The sequence below is a fragment of the Ornithorhynchus anatinus genome, chromosome 2 (assembly GCF_004115215.2).
Source record: "Ornithorhynchus anatinus isolate Pmale09 chromosome 2, mOrnAna1.pri.v4, whole genome shotgun sequence".
Lineage (NCBI taxonomy): Eukaryota > Metazoa > Chordata > Mammalia > Monotremata > Ornithorhynchidae > Ornithorhynchus > Ornithorhynchus anatinus.
Window position 1 is genome coordinate 139,361,067 of NC_041729.1, and position 27,517 is coordinate 139,388,583.

General features: G+C 46.2%; 2 protein-coding genes across 2 annotated transcripts; one reads left to right on the plus strand and one right to left on the minus strand.

The window, feature by feature from the left end:
• The first annotated feature begins 834 nt into the window (after positions 1-834).
• Positions 835-4,505, plus strand: LOC100086122 (olfactory receptor 51I1-like). Its single transcript, XM_029047071.1, has 2 exons — positions 835-1,749; positions 4,368-4,505. The coding sequence occupies exons 1-2, from the start codon at positions 835-837 to the stop codon at positions 4,503-4,505; spliced, it is 1,053 nt and encodes a 350-aa protein (XP_028902904.1).
• A 15,560-nt stretch (positions 4,506-20,065) lies between these two features.
• On the minus strand, positions 20,066-21,019 carry LOC100073635 (olfactory receptor 51I2-like). Its single transcript, XM_001505338.2, has one exon. The coding sequence runs from the start codon at positions 21,017-21,019 to the stop codon at positions 20,066-20,068; it is 954 nt and encodes a 317-aa protein (XP_001505388.2).
• Positions 21,020-27,517: the final 6,498 nt, after the last annotated feature.

Consider the following 27,517-nt stretch of genomic DNA (forward strand, 5'->3'; position numbering starts at 1 on the left):
GAAACTAAGGCCCAGAGAAGTTATGTGACTTGCTCAAACCCACACACAGCAGGCAAATGATGAAATTATTATTAGAACCCAGGTCTCCTGAATCCCAGTCCTGTGTTTATAAATCATAATAATAATAATGATATTTGCTAAGCACTTACTATCTTTCAAGTTCTATTCTAAGTGCTGGGGTAGATAAAAGTTAATCAGGTTGAACACAATCCCTGTCCCACATGGGGGACACTGTCTAAGTAGGAAAGAGAACAGCTATTGAATCCTCCTTTTACAGATAAGGAAACTGAGGCACAGAGAAGTTAAGTGACTTGCCCGAGGTCACACAGCAGGCTAGTAGAGTTGGGACTGGAACACAGATCCTCTAACTCACAGGCCTGTGTTCTTTCCACCAGGTCACCCTATTTTTTTATGGAATTTGCTAAGAGCTTACTATGTTCCAGGCAATGTATTAAGCACTGGGGTAGGTACAAGCTAATCAGATTGGACATGGTCCATGATCCACATGGGGTTCACAGTCTTAATCCCCATCTGACAGACGAGATAACTGAGCCATAAAAAAGTGAAGTGACTTGCCCAAGGTCACACAGCAGGCAAATGGCAGAGCTGGGATTAGAACCCAGGTCCTTCTGATTCCCTGCCCCAGGCTCTATTCACTAGACCACACTGCCTCTTCTCTTTCCACCAAATCAGGCAGGCTGCTTCTCCCAACAACGGCTGTTGACTAGCGACCTTCTGCCAGGAATTGATTGCAAGTTAGGTCAGCCACCTCTTCTGACTTGCTCCCAGATCGATTCCTGTCCATTTCCCTGCATTGCAGGGTGAGTCTCCAGCATGGCAATTCCTCCCAGCAACACCTCCACCTTCAACTCCTTTATCCTGACAGGCTTTTGGGGACTGGAGGATTCCTTGCACTGGATCTTTATCCTGCTAGGGGTGCTCTACTGTGTCGCCATCCTGGGAAATTCCCTGATCCTGGTCATCCTCAAGGAGAAGCAGAGCCTGCACCAACCCATGTACTACTTCCTGGCCATGCTGTCTGTCAACGACCTAGGCGTGTCCTGCTCTACTCTGCCCACAGTCCTGGGCACCTTCTGCTTCAACGTCAGAGAGGTTGCCTTCAACGCCTGCATGGCCCAGATGTTCTTCATCCACCTGTTCTCCTTCATGGAGTCCGGCATCCTGCTGGCCATGAGCTTTGACCGCTATGTGGCCATCTGTAATCCTCTCAGATACTCACTGATATTAACCAATGCCAGGATCACTAAGATGGGTCTGGCCATTTTCTCCCGCACCTTTGGGGCCGTCTTCCCCCTGCCCTTTCTTCTGAAGCGACTGTCATTCTGCAAAGGTAATATCCTCTCCCATGCCTACTGTCTCCATCCTGACCTCATCCGCCTGCCCTGTGGGGACATCACTATCAACAACATCTTTGGCCTTTTCATAGTGCTCTCCACATTCGGAATGGACTCCGTGCTCATTTTCCTTTCCTACGTCCTGATCCTCAGATCCATCCTGACCATCGCGTCCCAGGCAGGGCGGTCCAAGGCCCTCAACACCTGTGTCTCCCACATCTGCGCAGTGCTCATCTTCTACATTCCCATGGTGGGCGTGTCCATGATTCACCGATACGGGAAACGGGCCCCTCCATTTGTCCACACATTGATGTCCATAATCTACCTCTTCGTGCCACCTATGCTCAACCCCATCATCTACAGCATCAAGACCAAGGAGATCCGCAAAAGGATGGTCAAGATGCTCTCCGTAGACAAACTCTGATAGACCCTTTGGGTGAGATCTCGGTGGGGAGGACTAGAGGCGGTAAGGTGGTTCATGAGACACAGAGCTGCCTACTAGAAAGAGCACGGGCATGGCAGTCAGAGAACCTGGGTTCTAATCCTAACTCTACCAATTGCTTGTTGTGTGACCTTGAGCAAGTCACTTCATTTCTCTGTGCCTCATTTCCCTCACCTGTAAAATGGGGGTTCAATACCCATTCTCCTTCCTATTTAGACTGTGAGTCCCATGTGGGGCAGGGGACTTTGTTCAATCTGATTAACTTGTTTCTCCCCCAAGGCTTAGAGAAGTGCTTGACACACAGTAAGTGCTTAACAAATACCATAATTATCATTCAAGCCTAGCCTGGATAATTCTTAAGGTGTTTTCTTACCATTGCACTTTTGGGTCAGATTAAAGACTTCTTCTTACATGCTGTTCACAATCTTGAAAATTACCCAGTCCTTGCCCAGACTGGAACAAGATCTGAGAGAGACCAGAGCCAGTCAGCTTCCTACAGACTCAATGGAAGTCTGTGGAGGATTAGGGGCTGACATTTTGATGGGGAAAAGAACACCCACTAACTCAGGTACACACTTTACTGGGTCCTGGGGAGAGGACCTGAGGGTGGTGAAGATACCATTATCTGTTAGAGGACACCGTTCCAACCCAAACAGACAGAATAAAAGTGATAAACCCAGCATGTTTCCAGGAGCCTAGCTTAGAAATAGGTGTGTTACAAGGATGGCTTTTACTACCTGATGATGTATGCTACCTGATTCATAGCCTCTGACTCCACCTGCCAATTGTCACCCGGCAATCATTTCACCTATTTATTCTTCTTACTTGTCCTGACTTCCTCTCCTCACCCCAACCCTCTCCTTCCCTGCTATATGGATCCCTTCCCAGGTCTTTTAAAACCACGGGGATGAGACCAGATGGGATGGCAGGGTTTGTTCCCAGGACTCCTTTCTTCCTTCCTGGTTCTGACCTGAGGGAGGAGACCAATAGGACTGGAACCTCATAAAGCCCCAGCACAAGTCATCAGCTGCAAAACTTCCGTGGAAGCGGCAGACATGGGATTCCAAATAGCAATTGGCAAATTCTTGCTTGAGTTAGGTGCTTTTAGACAGATAGGTTCTGGCCTGCTTGTTAGCTAAGCCCTCTTACCCCTGTCCTCCTTATTATTTGTTCCCCTGGTCAGGGCTTGCTGACCCCGTGTGAACCCAGGCAGATGATCATCAGAGGGCAACACTGTGAAACAACGCAGACCTCTTAGTCTGACCCCAATCTCAAATGCCCACATAACCCAAATTTCCAGAGGCACATGGCAACTTGGCAGCTTGCCAAGTTATGACTCCTTCATAAATGAAAGGCTTCTGGAGTTAAATTATTATTATTAATAATAATAATAATACTGGTGTTTATTAAACTCTTCCTATGCACCAGGCACTGCACTAAACACTGGGGTGGATACACTGGGTTGGACACAGTCCCTGTCCCATATGGGGCTCACAGTCTTAATCCCCATTTTACAGATGAGGTGACTGAGGCACAGAGAAGTCAAGTGACTTGCCCAAGGTCACACGGTAGGTAAGTGGCAGAGCCGAGATTAGAATCAAGGTCCTTCTGACTCGCAGACCTGTGCTCTATCCACTGGAAATGCTGCTTTGTCTCACCTGACATAATTCTCCCTTTCCAAGTTGTGTTGGTGTCCAGATTTCAAATCTGTACCTTCTCTCTGCCTTGACCTTCTCACATTCACTTCCTGTTGCTCTCCCAACTCATGACTCCATCTCTCTCCAGTCCTGTTCTCTCTCTGTCTCTCTCCTTCTCTTCCCACCCCCTTGCCTTTTCCTACCATCATGTCTATTATATCATACTCTCCCAAGCGCTTAGTATAGTTGACTGATTCTCTCTCGAGTTAGGCTCTGAAACCCAGGAACTCAGTAACTAACGGTAATCAGTGCTCCATGATCAGGCACTGAGTACACTCCCCTCTGACCAGTGCTTAGTGCTCACTCTGTGCAGAGCACTTTATGCTGAATGCTGGGGAAAGACACACGGATCATCATTCAGATAAGGGCTCTGGACTATGGGGGACTCCCAATCTAAAAGGGAAGTGGTTGGGGGTGGGGGTCTGGAAACACACAGATACATTTGGAAATACACAAAGAGAAGCAGTGTGGCTCAGTGGAAAGAGCACAGGCTTTGGAGTCAGAGGTCATGAGCTCGAATCCCAGCTCTGCCAATTGTCAGCTGTGTGACTGTGGGCAGTCACTTAACTTCTCTGTGCCTCAGTTCCCTCATCTGTAAAATGGGGATTAAGACTGTGAGCCCCACGTGGGACAACCTGATTCCCCTGTGTCTACCCCAGCACTTAGAACAGTGCTCCGCACATAGTAAGCGCTTAACAAATACCAACATTATTATTATTAGTAGTAGTATAACAAATAGAGCAAGAGCCATCAATTAATCAACAACGATGATGACAATAAAAAGAGCTGCGAGACGTTACTGTTGAGGCTCCTCATGGTTGGCCTGGGCTGCCCTCCTCCATAGCTGGAGCCTCTCTGCAACGTCTGTTACAGCTGCATCTTCTGCCCATTCTTCCTCAACTGACTTCCTCTTCCTTCAGGAAGTCTTTCCTCCTTAATATTCAACACCCGCAGAAGCGCCAGCCCAAGATCAAACACCGTGACACCACATTCAGCCATTTGTTCAGCTGACCCATCCTTATGGTATTCTTCTGCTTCCTGTTCTATCATTGCTCTTCCTCTAGCTTTCACTTTCTGGTAAATCAGCTTTGTCTGTCATCTCCCATTAAATTCCTTGAGGGCCGGGAATATGCATCTTCTTGCTGATATACTCTCCCAGTTGCTTAGCACGGTTTTTAGCACACAGAAGGTGTTCAATGAATATCATTGATTCATTGGCCTGAGGGCACCAGGATGGGGAGGGGACGTAGGGGTGAGTAAGAATTGGAATAAAAATGGAAAAGTTGCCTTCCTTTTGATCATATGTTGTCTTTTTCATATGTGTTTTTCTGAGGTAGCATGGTCTCATAGACCGGACATGGGATTGGGAGTCAGGAGACCTAGGTTTTAATCCCAGATCTGCCACTGGACTCTTGTGTGACCTTGGGTTACTCACTTAACCACTCTGAGCTTTGGTTTCTTCACCTGTAAAATGGGGCTAAGATACCTATTCTCCCTTCCTATTTGATCATGAGACCTATATGGGACAGGGCTGTGCCTGATTTATTTTTATTTAACCTAATGTTTTGCACAAAGTTTGTCTCACAGTAGATCTTTAATAAATAGGACTAGGAGAAACTGCGGTTTAGTAGAAAGGGCCAGGACCTGGGAAACAGAGGACCTGGATTCTGAGCCTAGCTCCATCACTAGTCTGCTATGACCCTGGACAAGTCACTTAACTTCTCTAGACCTCAGTTTCCTCATCTATAAAATGGAAATTCAATACGTGTTCTCCTTTCTACTTAGACTGCGAACCCTGGTTGAGACAGGGGCTATGTCTGACCTGAATACCTTGTATCTATCCCAGTGCTCAGTACAGTACTTGGGACAAAGTACTCAATAAAGGCCACAATTATTAATAAATAACAACATTATCAATAGTGTTATGACTGTGATCCCATGATGAAGCTTCCTTTTCTGGGTGTGTCTAGAGGATGAGATTGCCTGTGGGAGCTTGGTGTGGGTGAAGAGCCCCTTCTAAGGTCCCTCCCAGGCCCCAGAGCAACAGAACCACTGAAGGGTAGTCCACTCTAGCCCTGCCCAGCCCAGCCAGTAGCCATCTGCCTCTGAGCTCAAGCGATATGGTTGCCAGCGTAGACCGATCTCTAGAGGGCATCTGTGTATTTGCCCTCAAGGAACCAACCAGACAATTCAGGCACCGGACCTCCTCTCTGGGCCATATCACCATTTGTAGGCGGGTCTTTGTCCTCCCCAGGATAGTTTCCATGCCTTCACCCTCCTCCTCCTCTAGTGTTCTCCCAGGGCTCGGCATACAATTAGGCTTCAATCTGGGTTGTTGCTCATTCATCTAACACACACACACTTACACATCACAAACACACACACCTAATAATAATATTACTAAAAATTATGGCACTTGTTAAGTGCTTACTATATGCTAAAACACTGTTCTAAGCGCTGAAGTAGACACATGTTAATCAGATTGGACACAGTTCCTGTCCACATGGGACTCATCTTCTTAATCCCTATTTTACAGATGAGGTATGATGCCCAGAGAAGTGACGTGACTTATCCAAGGTCACACAGCAGACATGTAGCAGAGCCGTGATTAGAAGCCAGGCCCTTCTGACTCTCAGGCCCATGCTTTATCCCCAAGCCACACTGCTTTTCAAAACCACACACTCACTGAGACACTTAAGGCTATTTTGTAGACTAGCCCCCGCCTCCCACAAGCCCCACCTGTGTGTTGCCAGGTTTTTTGCCTTGCCAGTTCTTACTGCAGCCGGTTGCCAGTTCTTACTGCAGCTGACCCTGATGGGGAAGATGGAGTTCCAGACAGGTGGGGGAGGAACAGTGTGAGTGAGACACGAGGAGGCTCTCAGGCCTCAACACCCCTAAGAGGGAAGTGTCTCAGATGGAGCCCCCCAAGATGCCACCATCCTGGGTCTTTAATTGTATTCCCCACCCTGAACCCTAAACAAATGCTGGAAGTTTTGGGGTTCACTCTTGAGCCCTGTCCTGTGACTGCAAAGAATAATTCCTTCCTGAGGGGTTTTCTGTCCCCTCTTTCAGTAGTGAGTTCCCACTAGGTCCATTGATCCCCTGGACACAAGATGTGACAGAGCTATTCCATTTTCAACCAGAAAGGATATTAAAAGCATTTCACTGAAGCTAAAGACAGGTCCACGCTTTTGTTAAAGTCACCAGCAGTCACAAGGGCTTACAAGCTTAACACAAAGAATGGAACTGCATTGGCAAAACAAGTAAATTTTGATCTCAGGTCCTTTTGTTCCCCTCCACATCTCCTACCCTGGTCTAGTATTGTAGAGGCGTCAGATGTCACTCAGCTTTGGATCAAATATTGGATCAAATATCAAATATTATAGGGCACATAATATTAATACAAGTCATAAACAGAATTGTCACCCCTTGAGAGCCTGGCCTGATGGTCACACCTAAGCACATGCACATAAACACACACACTCACATGCACACCCCTCTCTCTCTCTCTCTCTCTCTAACAAGAAGCCTAGCCCCCTCATCCCTTCCACTCTTATTTTCACCTGCTATGGCAACTATCAACTCCATGGTAAGAAGATAGAGCACGGGCCTGGGAGTCAGAAGGTTGTGGGTTCTAATCCCAGCTCTGGGCAAATCACTTCACTTTTCTGTGCCTCAGTTACCACATCTGTAAAATGGGGATTGAGACAAATGGGGATTGAGACTATGAGCACCGTGTGGAACAGGGACTATGTCCAGCCTGATTTGTTTAGTACGGTGCCTGGAACATAGTAGGTACTTAACACATACCATTATTATGATTATTATCAGTCAATTCCTAATCTGAAAGTTCCCTGTCTCCCTGCTACCGTGAGTTTAGCTCTCTCTCCCTCTCTCTTCCTTCCTTCCTTCCCTTTCTTTTTCCCATCTCCCTCCTCCTCTCCCTCGTTATGGCTCTTCTTTTGGGGGCTGGAGGGGGGGAAGGGCTGTGTCCCACATAAAAGTATCTCTAGCCATCTGTCACTCAAGCCATTTTCTTATCTTCATTATCATCAACATCACTAGAAGCTACCCATTTTCTTCCCACTCAAGAAAAAACTCCTCACACTTGCCTTCGGTGCTCTCCACCAGCTCTCCCCATCTTACATACTGGCCTTCTTCACTCACTCAGTATTCTTCAGTTTACCTGAAGCATGGTGCTCTGCGTACACTAAGCACTAAATAAATACTGTTGATTGACTCAGCTCACTAGCATGGTGCTCTGCACACAGTAAAACCTCAATAAGCACTGTTGATTGACTCAGTTCGCCTTTTTGGCTCCTCCCAAGCTCACTTCTTAACTGTGATAGTAATAATATTAATAATAATAATAATAATAATTGTGCTATTTGTTTGGTGCTTACTGTGCGACAAGCACTGTGCCTGAATATAAATAATTGGATACTTGACTCTGACCACTCAGTCATGTTGTTCCCCATGCCTGGTATATTTCCTTTCCAAATCCTTCAGGCCACAGTTCACAGGTCTTCATCCTAATAATAATATTGATAACTGTGGTAGTTAAGTAACAGTAATAATAACAGTAATAATAAATAATAGTAATAATAAATAATAATAGTAATAAATAAATAATAAATGCCAAGCACTGTTCTAAGTGCTAGGGTAGATACAAGATAATCAGGTTGGACTCAGTCCCTGTCCCACATGGGGCTCACAGTCTTAATTCTCAATTTACAGATGAGGTAACTGAAGTCCAGGGAAGTGAAATGATTTGCCCAAGGTCACAGAGCAACTAAATAGTGGAGTCAGGATTAGAACCTACATCCTCTGACTCCCAAGCCCTACTCTTGCCACTAGGCCATGTACCAAGCACTGTCCTGGAATGCCCTCCCTCCCCACCTCCGCCAAACTAATTATCTTCCCCTCTTCAAATCCCTACTTAAAGCTCACCTCCTCCAAGAGGCCTTCCAAGACTGAGCTCCCCTTTTCCCTCTGCTCCCTCTACCCCCCCTTCACCTCTCCACAGTTAAACCCTCTTTTCCCCCCTTCCCTCTGCTCCTCCCCCTCTCCTGTCCCATCCCCTCAGCACTGTACTAGTCGGCTCAACTGTATATATCTTCATCACCCTATTTATTTTGTTTAATGAGATGTACATCACCCTCATTCTATTTATTTGCTATTGTTTTAATGAGATGTTCTTCCCCTTGACTCTATTTATTGCCACTGTTCTTATCTGCCTGTCTCCCCCGATTAGACTGTAAACCCGGTCAAAGGGCAGGGACTGTCTCTATCTGTTGCCGATTTGCACATTCCAAGCACTTAGTACAGTGCTCTGCACATAGTAAGCGCTCAATAAATACTATTGAATGAATGAATACTAATGCTAGGCCAGATACAGCAGAATCAGGTTAGATACAGTCCCTGTTCCACATGGGGCTCAGTCTAAGTAGGAGGGAGAACAGGCATTAAATCCCCATTTTACAGATGAGGAGACTGAAGCCCAGAGATGTTAAGTGATTTTCCCAAGGTCACAGAAGAAGCAAGTGATGGAGCTGGGAATAGAACCCAGGTTCCCTGACTCCCAAGCCTGTGCTTTTTTCCAGTAGACTACACAGCTTCTCCAGGAAGCCTTTCCAATTAATTCACAGCACACTCGTCCCATCAACTTGACAGTCACTTTAGCACCTATTTATTTTATTCCTAATCTCAGCACCCATATACATATGTATCTTTATTGCTATCTCGATTATACATTCAACTATTTCATCCTGCCATCTACTCAGTTCCCTGCCGTATCCTAGTCTCTGTCTGCCCCCTTCGCTCCACAGAAACCACCCTCTCACAGGTCACAAATGATCCTCTTCTTGCCAAATTCAGTAACTCCTAATCCATCCTAATCCTCCTCAACTTCTCAGCAGCTTTCATCACTGTCAACCATTCCCCTCTCCTGGAAACCTTATCGAACCTTGGGTTCACTGACACTGTCCTCACCTGGTTCTCCTTTTATCTCTCTGATAACTTATTCTTAGTCTGTCTCCTACTTCCTGTGGATGTCTCTCAAAGTTCAGTTCTAGGACCCCTTCTATTCTCCATCTACACCCACTCCCCTGGAGAACTCATTTGTTCACATGGCTTCAACTACCACCTCTTTATGGATGATACCTAAATCTACATCTCCAGCCCCAATCTCCCTCCCTTTCTTCAGTCTCCCATTTCCTCCTGCCTTGGTTGTCTTTCCATCACCTCAAATTTAGCATGTCTAAAACAGAACTTCTTATCTTCCAACCCAAACCCTGTCTGCCCCCTGATTTTCCCATCGCTGTAGACAGCACCACCATCCTTCCTATCTCACAAGCTTGTAACCTTGGCATTATACTTGACTCCTCTCTTTCATTCAACCCACATATTCAATTCATCACTAAATCCTGTTAATTTGACCTTCACAACATCTCTAAAATCTGCTCTTCCCTTTTCATCCAAACTGCTTTCATGTTAATCCAAGCACTTGTCCTATCCTGCCTTGATTACTGTATCCTTGCTGATCTCCTGGCCTCCTTTCTCTCTTCACACTCCAGTCCATATTTCACTCTACTGTCCAGATTATTTTTCTACAAAAACATTCAGGCCGTGTTTTTCCGCTCTTCAAGAACCTCCAGTAGTTGCCCACCCACCTCCATATCAAACAGAAACTCCTCACATTTGGCTTCAAAGCACTCAATCCCCTTGCCCCCTCTTACCTTACTTCGCTACTCTCCAACTACAACCCAGCCCACACACTTCACATCTCTAGTGCTAACCTTCTCACTGTACCTCGATTTCGTCTATCTCCCTGCCAACCTCTTGCCCACATACTGCCTATTGTTTGGAAGACCGTCCCTCCTCATATCCAACAGACAATCACTCTCGTCTCCTTCAAAGCCTTATTGAAATGACAATCTCCTCCAGGAGGCCTTCCCTGACTCAGCCCTCCTTTCCCCTTTTCCCTGTACCTTCTGCATTGCTCTTACTCCCTTCACTCATCCCCCTCTCCCAGACACACAGCACTTAAGTACATATCTGTAATTTATTTATTTATATTAATGTCTGTCTCCCCCTCTAGACTCTAAACCCACTGTGGACAGAGAATATGTCTGTTGTATTGTTACACTGTACTCTCCCAAGCTTTTAGTACAGTGTTTTGCGCACGGTAAGTACTCAATAAATATGATTGACTGCCTGATAGACTAACTCTCCTGCTCATACTCTGTCTTTGTCTGATTACTCTTTGTCTGATTGGAAGCTCTGTGGCACTCTCCTAAGTGCTAAGTAAGTGTTTAGTACAGTGCTTTGCACACAGTAAGCCCTCAGTAAATATGATTGAATGAAGTACAGTGTTTTGCCCTCAGTAGGTGCTTAATAGATGCCAATTATTGATCAGCTGAAATGAGGCTGAGTTGGGTGAACCTCCTTTCATTATCAGAAGATCAGGAGAGAGGACATTGTGAGTGTTTTTCTGTCTTCTCCTGTCAATGTGAACATTCAGGTCACTGGCCTATGTCCCTTACCCCCTACCCAGTGCCTGGGCCTCAGCCGGATGCCAGAGCTGAGTCTGGCACACCCAGGCACAGCTTCATCTCTTTCCCCCGCTGGCTGCTGTCCAAAAGCAGGCACTAGGAAGCAGCATGCCTTAGTGGATAGAGCACAGGACCCGGAGTCAGAAGGACCTGGATTCTAATCCTGACTTCGCCACTGTCAGCTGTGTGACCTTGACAAGTCATTTGTCTTCTCTGTGCTTCGGTTACCTCATCTGTAAAATGGGGAGTAAGAGTGTGAGCCCCATGTTGGACAGGGACTGTGTACAGCCTGATTAATTTGTACCTACCCGAATGCTTAGAACAGTGATTGGCTCATGGTAAGCACTTAATAAGTACCAAATTATTAGGAGAGGGAATCAGCTGATCAATCATATTTATTAAGCACTTACTATGGGCAGAGCAGTGTACTAAGTATTTGGGAAAGCATAATAAAACAAAAGCAGACACATTCCCAGCCAACAACGAGCTTACAGTCTAGAAGGGGAGACAAACATTAATATGAAATACAGACATTAAGATGAAGAGAGGCCTATTTGGTGAAACAGGTTATTATTAGCATTATAATAATTATCATTACTCTATTCGTTAATCAAGTGTATGTATTGAACACTTTCTATGTGAAGATCACTTTTCTAAATTCTTGGGAGAGTAAAATACAGGAGAGTTGGCAAACAAGTTCCTAAATCTACTATCTCTAACAATGCAGATGCTGAGGAACATTTATCGCCTTGAAAGACATAAAGCAGAATCTGCTTTCCAGGCCTCTTCCCTTGGGAAAAACTGAGCATGTGCAGAGTGGGAAAAAAAGAAAGAAACGGCTTTGAGGAGGGGGGTGGAGGACGGTCAGGGGAGAAAGTGAGTGAGTCAGAGTGGGCATCCACCCCACCTAGGGTGACCTCCTGGGACTAGCTCCCATGGACTCCCCTCACTCAGTAACAGGACTTCATCATGCATTGAGGTCATGACACTTTAAGCAACCCCATCCAGGCCAACTCAGGACTCAGTGTCTAGTAGACATGGCCCTCTCTTAGGTCACCAACGACCACCTTCTTGCCAAATCCAATGACTTCTACTCCATTCTATTCCTCCTCGACTTCTCAGCTGCCTTTGATACTGTGGAACACTCCCTTCTCGAAATAGTATCCAACCTCAGGTTCACTGACAGTTTCTTCTTTTTGTTCTTCTTCTCATTCTCTTTCACAGGCTCCTCCTTTGCCTCTTACCCCTTAAATGTGGAAGTCCCTCAAGGCTCAATTCTAGATGCCCTCTATTCTCCATCTACACCCACTCCCTTGGAGAACTCATTCACTCCCATGGCTCCAAGTGCTATCTTTACATAGATGATTCCCCAATCTACATCACCAACCCTGATCTCTCTCTTCCTCTCTGCAGTCTCGCATATCCTCCTGCCTTCAGGACATCTCTACCTGGATGTCTTGCCAACACCTCAAACTTAACCTGTACAAAACAAAATTCCTCATCTTCCCAACAAAAACTTGTCCTCCTCCTGACTTTCCTATCACTCCAGACAACACCTCCATCCTCCCTATGTCAGAAACCCATAATGTTGGCATTATCCTCCACTCGTCTCTCCCATTCAACCCAATATTCAACCTGTCACCAAATCACGTCAGTACTATAGAATCTGCATTTTCCTCTCCATCAATCAAAAAATCGTAATTATAGAGCACTTACTGTAGGCAGAATACTGTAATAAGTACTAAGGAAAGTACAATTGGATAGAATTAGTGATTCCTGCTCCCAAGAAGTGTACAGGTTATAAACTGTTACCACACTGATCCAAACACCATTTTAATGGTACTTGTTAACCATTTACTTCGTACTAAATTCTGGGCTAGGTTCAAGATCATTAAGTTGGATCATTAAGTCTCTGTCCCACAAGATGTTCACAGTCTAAGTAGGAATGTTTAGGATTTAATTTTAATTTTACAGATGAGGTAACTGGGGCTCAGAGAAGTTAAGTGGCTTGCCCAAGGTCACACATTAAGTAAGCGGCAGAGCCAGGATTAGTACCCAGGTCCTTTGATTCCTAGGCTCATGCTCTTTCCACTAGGCCATGCTCCTTATTATATTCCAACTTGCCTATTGCATCAGCCTCCTTGCTGAGCTCCCTGCCTCCTGTGACTCCCCTCTCCAGTCCATGCTTCACTCTGGTGCTTGGATCATTTTTCTAAAAAAAGTTCAGTCCACAACTCCCCTTTCCTCAAACCTTCCAGTGATTTCCCATCCACCTCCACATCAAACAGAAACTCCTTACTATAGGCTTTAAAGCATTCAATCAGCTCTTACTCTCCTATCTCACCTTGCTGATTTCCTAGTACAACTCATCCCATACACTTCACTCCTCTAAAGGCAATTTATTTTCTATACCTCTATCTCACCTATCTCATCACCGATCCCTCACACAGGTTCTCCCCTGGTCTAGAACTCCCTCCCTATTTATATCCCACTGACCACCACTCTCTCCTCTTTCATATCCTTTATAAAATCACATTTCCAAGAGGTCTTCCCTGAGTAAGCCCTCTTTGCCCCTACCAGCCCTTCCCCTCTGCATCCCCTATGCACTTTGTACTTAAGCATATGATATTTAACCCAACTTAATTACTACAGCACTTATGGACCGAACTTTTCATTCTGCAACTTCTCCCATATGTAATTTATGTTAATGTCTGCCTCCTCCTTTAGACTGAAAGCTTTTTGTGTACAGGGATTGTGTCTACCAATTCTGCTTTTTATACTCTCTCAAGTGCTTAGTCCAGTGTTCTGCACACAGTAAAAGCTAAATAAATACTGTTCATTGATTGATTGATCTAACCGGGGCATTCATCCTCTTGGTCACTAACCATACCTAATTGTCACCACTTCACCTCGAGTGTTCAATCCATTCATTCAATCATATTTATTAAGCACTTACCATGTGCAGAGCACCCTACTAAGTGCTTGGGAAAGTTCAGCATAACAAGAAACAGTGACATTTCCTGACCACCAAAAGTTTACAGTCTAGAGGGAGGGAGAGAGACATCAATGTAAATAGATAAAATTACAAATATATACATAAGAGCTGAGGCTGGTGAGGTTGTTTAGTAAATGGAGCAAGTCAGGGTGACGCAGAGGGAGTAGGAGATGAGGGAAAGTGGGGTTTAGTCTGGGAAGGCATCTTTGAAGGCGGGAAGAGTAATAGTCTGTCATATTTGAGGAGGGAGGGTGTTCCAGACCAGAGGCAGGATGTGGGCCAGGGGTCAGCAGCGAGACAGGTGAGAAGGAGGCACAGTGAGGAGGTTAGCATTAGAGGAGCAAAGTATGCAGGCTGGGTTATTATTATTAATAATAATAATAATACTAGTATTTGTTAAGGGTTTACTTTTTGCCAGGCACTGTACTAAGCGCTGGGGTAGATACAAGCAAATTGGGTTAGACACCGTCCCTGTCTCATGTGGGGTTCACAATTTCGATCCCCAGGGTTGTAGAGGAGAAAAATGAGACGAGGTAGGAGGGGGTAAGGTGATGGAGTGCTTTAAAGCCAATGGTGAGGAATTTTTGTTTGATTCGGAGGTGGATGGGAAACCACTGAAGATTTTTGAGAAGGGGGTGTGACATGTACTGACATTTTTGTAGAAAGATGATCCAGGCAGTGGGGTGTAGGCATGGATTGTCTCTGATTATTGCTGAATTGTATTTTCCAAGTTCTTAGTACAGTACTCTGCACAGAGTCAGCGCTCAATAAATGCGAATGAATGAATGAATGAATGAATGAATGAATGAATGAATGAATGAATGAATGCACTGGAGTGGGGAGAAGCAGGTGGTTGGGAGGTTAGCAAGGAGGCTGATGCAATAATCTAGGAGGGATAGGATGAGTATTACTCTAGACAGCATAGGGACGAGAGGGGAGGGAACGGAAAGGAAGAGTATTAATAGACAATTAAATAAGAATTGAATAGATAATAATAGACCGTTAATAGCAGCCTTATCTGTGACCATAGGGGGCAGCAGAGAGAGACAGAGAATCATAGAGGTGCAATTCCTTTTATGACCACAGGAGGGCAGGTTCGTAATGGGATTGGCACCTGAAGCCCAGGCCATAGAGCGTCTAATAATACGTTGGTATTTGTTAAGCGCTTACTATGTGCCAAGCACTGTTTTAAGCGTTGGTAGGTGAGCACCAGTAAATTTGAGTTCTCCGACTTTCCCCAGTGAATTTGAGTTCTCCGACTTTCTCCCTCTGCCTCCCCCTCCACATGCACACACCATAAGGAGACCCTTCCTACCGTCCTTCTCTTTTCCATCCCTCTCACAACTTCCTTCCTGTCAGGAGATCAGGATCAATCAATCAATCTATGGTACTTATTGAGCGCTTACTAAGCGTTTGGGAGAGTACAACACAGAGTTGGTAGACACATTCCCTACCCACAGAGAGCCTACAGAATTGAGGATTTGATCAGTTCCAAAAGTAGGCCAAGTGTGCAAGGTAGAGAACCAGGGGCAGAAGAAAGGGGACTGGGGGCAGGAGGCCGGGGCAGCCTAGCCTAGTGGTAAGAGCATGGGCTTGGGAGTCCGAGGTCGTGGGTTCTAATCTCAGCTCCGCCACCTGTCTGCTGTGTGACCTTGAGCAAGTCACTTAATGTCTCTTGGCCACAGTTATCTCATCTGTAAAATTGAGGAATTGAGACTGTGAGCCCCAAGTGGGACAGGGACTGTGTCCAACCTGAAAACCTTGTATCTATCCCAGTGCTTAGAACAGTGCTTGGCACATAGTAAGTGCTTAACAAATACCATAATTATTATTTTTAATTATTATTATTATGGGGCAGAGGATCTGGAACTGGGAAATGAGGACCAGGGACAGAGGATGGGGAGCAGAAGGGATAAACTAGATTAGCTTTGCTTCCAGCGGAAGTAGAAGAGAGTTCAAACCTAGTTCCTTTGAATCCCGGCTCTGCCACTTGTCAGCTGTGTGACTTTGGGCAAGTCACTTCACTTCTCTGTGCCTCAGTTCCCTCATTTGTAAAATGGGGATGAAGACTGTGAGCCCCACGTGGGACAACCTGATTCCCTTGTGTCTACTCCAGCGCTTAGATACCAACATTAATTCAATTCAACCCCAAAGAGTCCCTTAGTTCATTCATTCATTCAATCATATTTATTGAGCACTTACTGTGTGCAGAGCACTGTTCTAAGCACTTGGGAAAATAAAATGCAACAATAAACAGTGACATTCTCTGCCCACAATGAGCTCACAGTCTAGAGTGGGGGAGACAGTCATCAATACAAGTAAATAAAATTACAGATATATACATAAGTGCTTTGGGGCTGGGAGGGGGGAAGAGCAAAGAGATAAATAAAATTAGAGGTATGTACCTAAGTGCTCTAGGGCTGGGAGGGGGAGAAGAGCAAAGGGAGCCAGTCAGGGTGACCCAGAAGGGATTGGGAGATGAGGAAAAGTGAGGCTTAGTCTGGGAAGGCCTCTTGGAGGAGATGTACCTTCAGTGAAGCGGGGAAGAGTGGTTGTCTGTCAGATTAGAGTAGGGAGGGTATTCCAGGCCAGAGGCAGGATGTGGGTTAGGAGATCGAGGCACACTGAGAAGGTTAGCACATATTAGTTACCACATGTCCCCTAAACCACGCACAGCCGAGGTGCCACAGGCTGTAAGCGCTCCATAAATACGATTCATTCATTCATTCATATTTATTGAGCGCTTACTGTGTGCAGAGCACTGTACTAAGCACTTGGAAAGTACAAATGGGCAACAGAGAGAGACAATCCCTACCCAACAACGGACTCACAGTCTAGAAGAGGGAGACAGACACAAAACAAAACAAGTAGATGAATGCACTGTCAGCTCCTGGAAAACCCTGGTACAGAGGCCTCTATCCCACCATGGGGCCAGGTGGCACTGAGGTTAGGCATAAGGGGCACCCAAGAATGAGATGGACACTGGTCTCTGGCCTCCATTTCCTCTGGATGGTGGTGGAGGGGAACAACAAGTGTCCGTCCATCTCCTCCTGAAATACAGGCCCTAGAGCTGTCAGTTCTAGTCCAACCCATGGAATGCTCCAAGGCAGTCAGGGAGCATCTTCTCCCGTAAAGGAGCACTGTGGGAAGCACATTTGGATTTCTGCCCGGTCACCCCGAGAACCATTCTAGAGCTCAGCTCATTCTGAGCAGAGCCAGGGGCAGGCCGGATGGTCCTCTCCTCCCTAACCCTGTTTGCTGAGCTTGAGTTGGGATGTGTTGGGGCCGCAGCTGAGGGGATTGGGTTGGGAGGGAAGGAATCCTTGTGAGGGCAACAGAAAACCAAATCAAAGGTGAGGACAAAATGAGCTCTGGTGACCTCTCGTTGGCACCTTCCCTCCTGTCTGGAGTTCCCTCCTAGAACTCCATCTCTCTACATCAATCAGAGGTATTTATTGAGTGTCTACTATGTGCAGAGCCCTGTATTAAGTCTGGGGAAAGTACAATACAATAGAGTAGGTAGACAAGATCCCCACCCTCAGGGAGTTTACAATCTTGCCAGGGCAGGGTGGTGGGTGACAAGGGGGAGAGAGAGAGACAGGTATTAAAACAAATAAATAATTCAAGTAGTGGGAAAAGCAAAGACTGATTACTGTCAATCCACAATCAGTCTATCTCTGGATAATCAATCAATCAGTGGTATTTATTGAGCACTTACTCTATGCAGAGCACTGTACTAAATGCTTGAGCAAGTACACAACAAGAGTGGGTAAATATGTCCCCTGCCCACAATGAGCTTACAGTTTAGAGTCTCATGCTAGACACGTGGCAGGGAATGTGTCTGTTTACTCTTACATTGTACACTCCCAAGTGCTCAGTACAGTGCTCTGCACACAGTAAGCACTCAATAAATGATTGAATGAACATAGCAATGCCAAGGGGCTGACAGTAAGATGGGTGAGGAGATCACATAGACATGCTCACACGCTGAATGGAAAGAGCAAGGGCCTGGGAGTCAGAAAACCTGAATTCTAATCCTTGCTCCACCACTTGCCTGCTGTGTGATTTAACAAGCAAATCGCAACTTCTCTGTATCTCAGTTTCCTCATCTGTAAAATGGGGAAATGCCCATTCTCCTTCCTACATATACTGTAACTCCCTCATGGGGCAGAGGCTGGGTCTGATTTGATAATTTTGTATTTACCTCAGAATGTAGCAAACTGCTTTGCACATAGTAAACCCTTACTGAATAGTCCAGTTACTTAATAGGTGCAACACTGTGATGGAGGAAGAGGGCACGCCTTTGCCCTCGAAGGAGGAAATTAGGACCAAGGCAACCCATAGTCGGGCCTGTCCACATCAACCTCAAGTAATAAAGAGAAGTCACAAAACCACCAGAAGAACAAAACTAGTAGAAAGTCCTCACCTCCCTTTCATGAAGGCCAGGCCATTCAGGAACTGGTGTTCTTGCTTTTCTTCCTTCCACATCCCCTGCTTCTCAGAGAAGCAGTGTGGCCTAGTGGATAGAGCATGGGCCTGGGAGTCAGAGGGACCTAGGTTGTAAACCTCACTCAGCTACTTGTATGTCGTGTGACCTTGGGCAAGTCTATTAACTCTGTCCTTCCGTTACCTCATCTGTAAAATGGAGATTGACATGAGCCCCATGTGGGACATGGACTGTGTTCAACCCAGTTAACACTTTTTTTATCTACCCCAGCGCTTAGTTAAGTGCCTGGCATATAATAAGTGCTTAACAAATATCATTACAAATAATATTAATCAGGTTGCCCCATGAAATGGGAAGCACCCAAGCCCCTTCCCTCCCTAGGAGCCTTGACAAATTGCTAGAATGTTCAAGACTTTGCTGTTTCTGAATTAGAGCGGGAAATGGGAAGATTTGGGGTTAGTTTTGATATATTTATATTTTTTTTCTGATTTTGTCTCTCCCCTCATTCCCTAGATTAGTAGAGTGCTCAAGTTCTTAGCACAGTGCTCGGTTCACAGCAAGAGCTCAATAAATATCACTGACTCATTAATTGTAAGCTGCTTGTGGTCAGGGGACCATCTTGGCACAAAGAAGGCCCTCAGCTAATATTTGGCAATAAGGAAGGATGATAATGATAATTTACATTAATTTACAAATACAGGACTATAGGGACAGAAATAATGATCGGTGTGGCTAGCATCAGGCTAGACTTACCTGGGAAGACTATCCAGAAACAATCAACCAATCACTGAGCACTTATTAAGCACTGGGGAGAGTACAATTAAGTTGGCTGACATGTTTTCTGCCCACAAAGAGTTTGCAATCTAGAGGGGGAGACAAACATTAAAATAAATTACAGACATGGGCACAAGTGCTGTGGGGCTGAGAGTGGGGTGAATACCAAGTGCTTGAGAAGCAGTATTGTCTAATGGATAGAGCGCAGGCTTGGGAGACAGAGGACTTAGTTCTAACTGAAGTTTTGCCAACCACTTGCTGTGTAAACTTGGGCAAGTCACTCCACTACTCTATGCCTCAGTTCCCTCATTTACAAAATGGGGATTCAATACCTGTTCTCCTTTCTACTTAGACTAGAAGCCCACTGTGGAACTTGATTATTTTGTATTTACCCCAGCACTTAGTGCAGTGTTTGGCACATAGTAAGCACTTACTAAATACTATAGTTTTAAACGGTACAGATCCAAGTAAATAGACGACACAGAAGGGAATGAGAGTAGGGGAAATGAGGGCTTAGTTAGGGAAGGCCTCTTGGGAAGACAGGTGATTTTAATAAGGCTTTGAAAGTGGGGAGAGTGGGAGTCTGTCAGATATGAAGAGGGTGGGAGTTCCAGGCCAAAGGAGGACGTGGGCAAGACAGAGGAGATCAAGAGTTGCAGTGAAGAGGGAATGGAAGTGGTTGGGTGAGAAGGGTAGGGAAGGGCTTTATCCTGGGAAAAATGTCTGTCCTTCACCTCTGGGATTCCCTGATGGGTTCTCTTGCCTCTCCCCCTCCCCGTTCCCACTGCCCTATGCCTTCCAGTTAGGGTCTGCCCCTCTTCTGAATCAGATTCCTGAAAATCCCCTTGCGGATTTCCTTGGTCTTCAGGCTGTAGACGATCGGGTTGACCACCGGTGGGATGAAGAGGTAGGCATTGGCCATCATGACCTGGAGCAGAGGAGAAGGGTGCTGTCCAAAGCGGTGCATCATGGCCAGCCCAATCATGGGCACGTAGTAGACCAGAACAGCACACATGTGGGAGACACAAGTGTTGAGGGCCTTGAGCCACCCATCCCCTGACACGATACCCAGCACGGTCTTGAGGATCAAGGCGTAGGAGAGGGCGATGAGCACAGAGTCGAGCCCGAAGGTGGAGAGGACGACGAAGAGGCCATAGATGTTGTTGAGGGTCGTGTCGGTGCACGGGAGGCTGATGAGGTTGGAGTGGAGACAGTAGGAGTGGGAGAGCACATTTTCCCGGTGGCAGAAGGGCAGGCGTTTCAGGAGGACGGCCAGGGGCGCCATCAGCACCGCGCTCTTGAGACTGAGGCCGACGGCCGTGGCCCTGATGCGTCTGTGGGTGAGGATGAGCGAGTACCTCAGCGGGCTGTAGATGGCCACGAAGCGATCGAAGGCCATGGCCAGGAGCACGCCCGACTCCATGATCGAAAAGGAATGGATGAAGTACATCTGGGCCAGGCAGGCGTTAAAGTCGATCTCCGTGGCACCCGCGAGGAAGATGCCGAGGACCGTGGGCATGGTGGATAGGGACACGCCCAGCTCCGTGAAAGCCAGCATGGCCAGGAAGTGGCTCATTGGCTGGTGGAGGACCGGGTCCTTCTGGATCACATACAAGATGGTGCTATTCCCGACCAGGATGGTCAGGTACATCAGGCAGAAGGGGATGGACAGCCAGGCACGGACAGCTTCCAGATTGGGAATACCTACCAGGATGAATGTAGAGGAACTGGCCAGGGAGATGTTGGAGGTTTTCATGGCTCAAACGGGATGGTGACATCCTATTGGGTGGAATGGAAAGTCTGATACTATGTAAAGTGTGACCCAATATAAATCGATAGATCGTATTTATTGAAACCAAACTGTGCAGCGCACTGTACTAAACATTTATATCGCATGATATAAAAGACCACGGGCCTGGGGGGACAGTTTTAATCCTGGCTCCACCACTTGTCTGCTATGTGACCTTGGACAAGTCACTTCACTTCTCTGCACTTCACTTCTCTGGGACTCAGTTACCTCATCTGTAAAATGGAGATTAAGACTGTGAGTCCCACGTGGGACATGCACTGTGTCCATACCCAGCACTTAGATTAGTGCCTGGTATGTCAATCAATCAGTCAATCACTGGTATTTTTTAAGCAATTAAAATGTGCAGAACACTGTTCTAAACAATTGGTAGAGTATGATACAACAGAATTAGCAGCATGGCTCAGTGGAAAGAGCCCGGCCTTGGGAGTCAGAAGTCATGGGTTTGAATCCCAGCTCCGCCACTTGTCAGCTTTGTGACTGTGGGCAAATCACTTAACTTCTCTGTACCTCAATTACCTCATCTGTAAAATGGGGATCAACTGTGAGCCCCATGTGGGACAACTTGATTAACCTGTATCTACCCCAATGCTTAGAACAGTACTCTGCACATAGTAAGCGCTTAACAAATACCAACATTATTAATTAGCAGAAACATTCCCTGCCCATAAGGAGTTTATAGTTTACGCGCTTAACAAATATCTTGGCTTAGTGGAGAGAGCACAGGCCTAGGAGTCAGAAGGACCTGAATTCCAATCTTGGTTCCGCCACCTGTCTGCTGTATGACCCTGGGCAAGTCACTTAACTTTTCTGTGCCTCAGTTATTTCATCTGTAAATGGGGACTAAAAGTGTGATCCCCATGTGAGCCCCAATATCATTTTTTTAAAAAACAGAACAAGGAGAGAAAATTGGCCCTGAAGTGGTCCCAGAGGGAAAGTTGAACACATCTGGTGGTCAGACTGAACAAGACAAGTCTGAGGGGTGAGTTACAAATTGTCTTTAAGCCCCTGAGCCCCTGAAGAGGTTTTGTGGTAAGTAGGCTGATCTCAGTTTCCATGTCTCAACCAAGGACTGAAATCAAATGGGCTTAAACAAAATCGCAAGAAACCTTAGTTGAACATAAGCTACTTGCCTGGAGGCAGAGGCCTAAACAAGATGATCAACCAATCAATAATATTTACTGGGCACTGTTTCTGTCCCCTTCTCAGGGTCACACCTGGAGAGTTTCCAGTACTCTACCAGTCTCGACCATGGGAGGGAGAGTTAAGCAGAGGCATATCCATTCCATTCCTAGCTTATCGAGTGGCAGGCAATCTGCTACAAGTCAAGACTCCACCGTGCTGGGCAACAGCGGCATGGGAGAGAGTCGAGGACAGAGACTCAGGTTAACTGTGTAGAAGAAGGCAGTGGTCAACCACTTCCATATTTTCACCAAGGAAACTCTATGGATACACTACCAGAATGATTGCAGATGGAGGCGGGGCATTCTGGGAGAGATGTGTCTATGGCGTCGCTATGAGAGGGAGATGACTCGACACCAAAAAACTAGACAAGACTGTCTCTGTGGAGAGCGCTGTACTCTCAGAAGAGGACAATAGAATTAAACATGATTCTCACCCTCTGGAGCTAACAGTCAAGCAGAGAATGACCTTCCCAAGTCTCTTTTAGGGCTAGGGCTAGGATGAAGTTTGTATTTGCATTTTGTTGGCAGGTTCACACACTGGAGTTGAGTCATGGACAGAATCCATTTTAGCAATAGGACCTATGTCAGGGTAAGGGAGAGGGTTAGAGGCTGGTTTCTCAAGTATTCCCCAGTGCCAAGTCCTGGGTTGGGAGTGGAACGGTGAAGGGGAAGAGGCACATTAACACATAGTGAGGAGCTGGGCTTAAAATTCAAGCAGCGTTTTCTAGTGCAAAAAGCACCGGTTTGGGAGTCAGAAGACCTGAGTTCTAAGCCCTGCCCTGCCAACTGCTTACTCTGTGACCTTGGGCAAGTCACTTAAATTCTCTATGCTTTAATTTCCCTACTATAAAATGGGGTTTTAAAGCCTGTGTCTCTTCTATGGACACTGTGAGCCACATGCAGGACTGGGCTTGTGTTACTCTGTCAGACCTAATTAACCTGTACCTACCCTCGGGGGCCAGAACAATGTTTGACACATAGCAAGTGCTTAAAGGATACCAATAAAAAAGAAGTTTGTCATCTAGTCCCCAGAACCTGGCCTCAGGGAGGAGGTGAGGAAAGTCAGTTTTGGACTCTCAGATTCCTAGGTTTGAAAGAGACCTAAAGAAGTCAGGTGACCTACCCCGGCATTAAAAACCACGTCCTCAGTCATGGGTTCTAATTCCGGTTCTGCCACTTGTCTGCTGTTTCTGCCACTTGTCTGCTGTGTGACCTTGGGCAAGTCACTTAACTTCTCTGGGCCTCATTTACCTCATCTGTAAAATGAGGATTAAGATTGTGAGCCCCATGTGGGACAGGGGACTGGGTCCAACCTGATTTGCTTGTATCCACCCCAGCGCTTAATACAGTGCCTGGCACCTAGAGAAGCAGCGTGTCTCAGTGGAAAGAGCCTGGGATTTGGAGTCAGAGCTCATGTTTTTGAATCCCAGCTCTGCCACCTGTCAGCTGTGTGACTGTGGGCAAGTCACTTAACTTCTCCGTACCTCAGTTACCTCATCTGTAAAATGAGGATGAAGACTGTGAGCCCCACGTGGGACAACCTGATTCCCCTGTGTCTACCCCAGCGCTTAGAACAGTGCTCTGCACATAGTAAGTGCTTAACAAATACCAACATTAAGTGCTTAAAAAATGCCATAGTTTTTAATACCTGTTTTCCCTCCCTCTTAGACTAAGCCCCATGTGGGACATGGATTGCATCTGATCTGCATATATTGTACCAAGCCCAGTGCTTAGTGCAAGTACCACCGTTTTAACTCAAATTCTTTCTTAAAGATCCCAAGCAGCAAGGCCTAGTGGCAAGGGCACGGACTTAGAAGTCAGAGGATGTGAGTTCTAATCCTTACTCCGCCAGTCATCTGCTGTGTGACCTTGGACAAGTCACTAAACTTCTCTGTGCCTCAGTTATCTCATCTGTAAAATGTGGATGAAGACTGGGAGCCCCTGTGGGCCAGGGACTGTGTCCAACCTGATTACCTTATCTCTACTCCAGTGCTTAGAGCAGTACTTGGCACCTAGTAAACGCTTAACAAATACCATAATGATTATTATTAGGGAAGAAAATTGCCACCCCTACCACATCTCTCTCAGTCACCTGATCTAAAGGTCCACACTCCACTCCTCAGTTCTATAATTATGGTATTTATTAAGCACCGCGGCAAGCAAGGTGCTAAACTCTGGGGTAGGTACAAGATAATCAGGCAGATGCAGTCCTGTCCCTCACAGGATCACGCTCTAAGAAGCAGAGAGAGTGGGTATCTTATCAACATTTTACAGACGAGGAAACAGAGCTAGGACCTCAACCCAGATCCCTTGACTCCCTCCCTCCCCATACCACAATGTTCTTTCTAATAATAACAATAATAATGGTACTTCTTAAACACCATACATCAAGAACTGTACTAAGCACCAAATAATACAGAAGCAGTGAGGCCTAGTGGAAAAAGCAGAGGTCTGCGTGTTAAAGGACCTGGGTTCTAAACCCAGCTCTGCTACTTGCTTGTTATTGGTATTTGTTAAGCACTTACTATGTGCAGAGCACTGTTCTAAGCACTGGGGTAGATACAGGGTCATCAGGTTGTCCCACATGACGCTCACAGTTAATCCCCATTTTACAGTTGAGGTAACTGGGGCACAGAGAAGTTAAGTGACTTGCCCACAGTCACACAGCTGACAAGTGGCAGAGCCGGGAGTCAAACCCATGACCTCTGACTCCGAAGCCCAGGCTCTTTCCACTGAGCCACGCTGCAACTTCACTTCTCTGTGCCTCAGCTTCCAAAACTGTAAAATTCATTCATTCAATCATATTTATTGAACGCTTACTGTGTGCAGAGCACTGTACTATGTGCTTGGAAAGTACAATTCAGCAACAGATAGAGGCAATCCCAAGCCAACAACGGACTAGAAACAGGCTCACAGTCTAGAAGATAGGGATGAAATACCTAATCTGCCAAATATTTAGACTGTGAGCCCCAGATGGGATAGGGGTTATGTCTGATCTAATTAACTTGTATCTACCCTAGCACTTAGAACAGTGCTTTACACATAGTAAGTGCTTAATGAAGACCATTATAAAAGAAAAAGTACCATGGTAAGCAGAGAAACACAGTCCCTGTCTCACATGGGGCTCACAGTCTAAGCAGGAAAGAGAATAGTTATTTAACAAGTACCTTTGATTGATTAACCCCTAATTTACAGATGAGGGAACCAAGGAATGGAGAAGTGACTTGACCAAGGTCATACCAAGGGAAGTGGCAGAGTCATAATTAGAACCTAGGTCCTCTGGTTCCCAGGTCCCTCCTCTCTTTCCCCTAGTCTACACTGCTTTCTCCAGGGTCATGCTTAGAAGAGCGCTCTACATACAGGAAATGCTTAATAATGCTATTGTTTGATTGAATGATAGATGCTGTCTACCCCAACACCTCCTGGTTCAGTGTCAGTCTCTCAGTCAGTCAGTCTGTAAGTCAATTATACTTACTGAGTGTATACTATGTGCAGAGCACTGTACTAAATCCTTGGGAGAGTACGATAGACATATTACCTGCTCACAATAAGTTCACAATCTATAATGGGAGCCACGCATTAATATAAATAAATAAAATTACAGATCTGTGATAGGATTGGAGTCTGGAAGACAGGGAGGAGGAGAAGGATACTGCAACCTGCTTAGTCCTGGAACTTACCGGGAGGCAAGGAGCCTGTGGGAAAGCTGGCTGGGGAAGCCAAAAGGAGAAGGCTTCACCCGATTTTCACGGCTCTCCCAAGGAAAGATGAAGGCCTTTACTGCCCAAGGACCTCCAACAGCTTCCTTTCTGCCCAACAGGGCCTGGCAGCAGCTGCCTCACTTTTTATTAACTCAGAGTCTCCCTGGGGGGCCAATAGGGAGCCTTCATTGAGAACAATTGGCCAGTTAATGACTGCTGCCCCTAGCACCACAGGAAGGGCTTGGCCCAAGAGATCAGAGACCAAGGATTCTGGGTCCTTGAGCTTTGAGTCCCAGGTGCCCAGAGCTGAAAAGGAAGCAGGTCAGGAGCTGCTTTGAAGAAATTGTTCACATCTGGCCTCCCACTCTCCTTAGTGGGGAGAAATGGAAATGGCTTCTCATTTCCCTCTGCATCAAGCCTAATTTTTCCAAATGGGCCTCAAGGCTCTCTCCATCCCTTATCTTGAAGAAGCAGCGTGGCGCAGTGGAAAGAGCACGGGCTTTGGAGTCAGGGCTCATGAGTTCGAATCCCAGCTCTGCCACTTGTCAGCTGTGTGACTGTGGGCAAGTCACAACTTCTCAGTGCCTCAGTTCCCTCATCTGTAAAATGGGGATTAAGACTGTGAGCCCCATGTGGGACAACCTGATTCCCGTGTCTACCCCAGCACTTAGAACAGTGCTCTGCACATAGTAAGCGCTTAACAAATACCAACATCTTGACCTAAATGTGCTGGCTCGCCTCTCAAGTTGCTCCCCAGTTCCCTCCTTTCAAGTTCATCTTCTAACTGTTCCTTGTTCTTGCTTCTGCTGCCTCTACTCCCTCACCCACGCTGTCCTCTGGCCTGGTACATGCCACCCCTGCCCACATCCGACAGACCCAGCCCCCAATCAAAGCCCTCCTAAAAGCCCACCTCTTTCAAGAATTCTTCCTCAGATTAGATCCCAGCCCCCCAGGTTGTACAAACCTTCCAGCCATCTCCAGCGCTTGTACTCATACTTACACCCATCCTGAGCACTGCTGTATTTACGTTATCCAACTCTACATTCAATAATAATAATTAATAATAATAATGGTATTTATTAAGTGCTTACTAAATGTCAACCACCTTGCTAAAGCGTTGGGATAGAAACAAGTTTATCGGGCTCCACAAAGGCACGCAGTCTAAATAGGAGGGAGAAGAGGTTTTTATTCCCCATTTTGCAGATGATGTAACTGAGGCATGGAGAAGTGAAGTGACTTGCCCAGAGTCACACAGCAGGTAAACGGTGGAGCCGGGATTAGAACCCAGGTCATCTATATTGGAAGCTCGTTGTGGGCACGAAATGTGTCTGTCTGTTGTTATATTGTACTCTCCTTAGCACTTAGTACAGTACTTTGCACACTGTCTTGTCTTGTCTTATGCCATCCAGTCATTTCCAACCCATAGTGACACCTTGGACACATCTCTCCCAGAACACCCCGCTCTCCATTTGCAGTCGTGCTGATAGTGTATCCATAGAGCTTTCTTGGTAAAAATACAAACTCTGTCCTATGCCACTGCTGCTCAGCATGGGTGAGTTTTG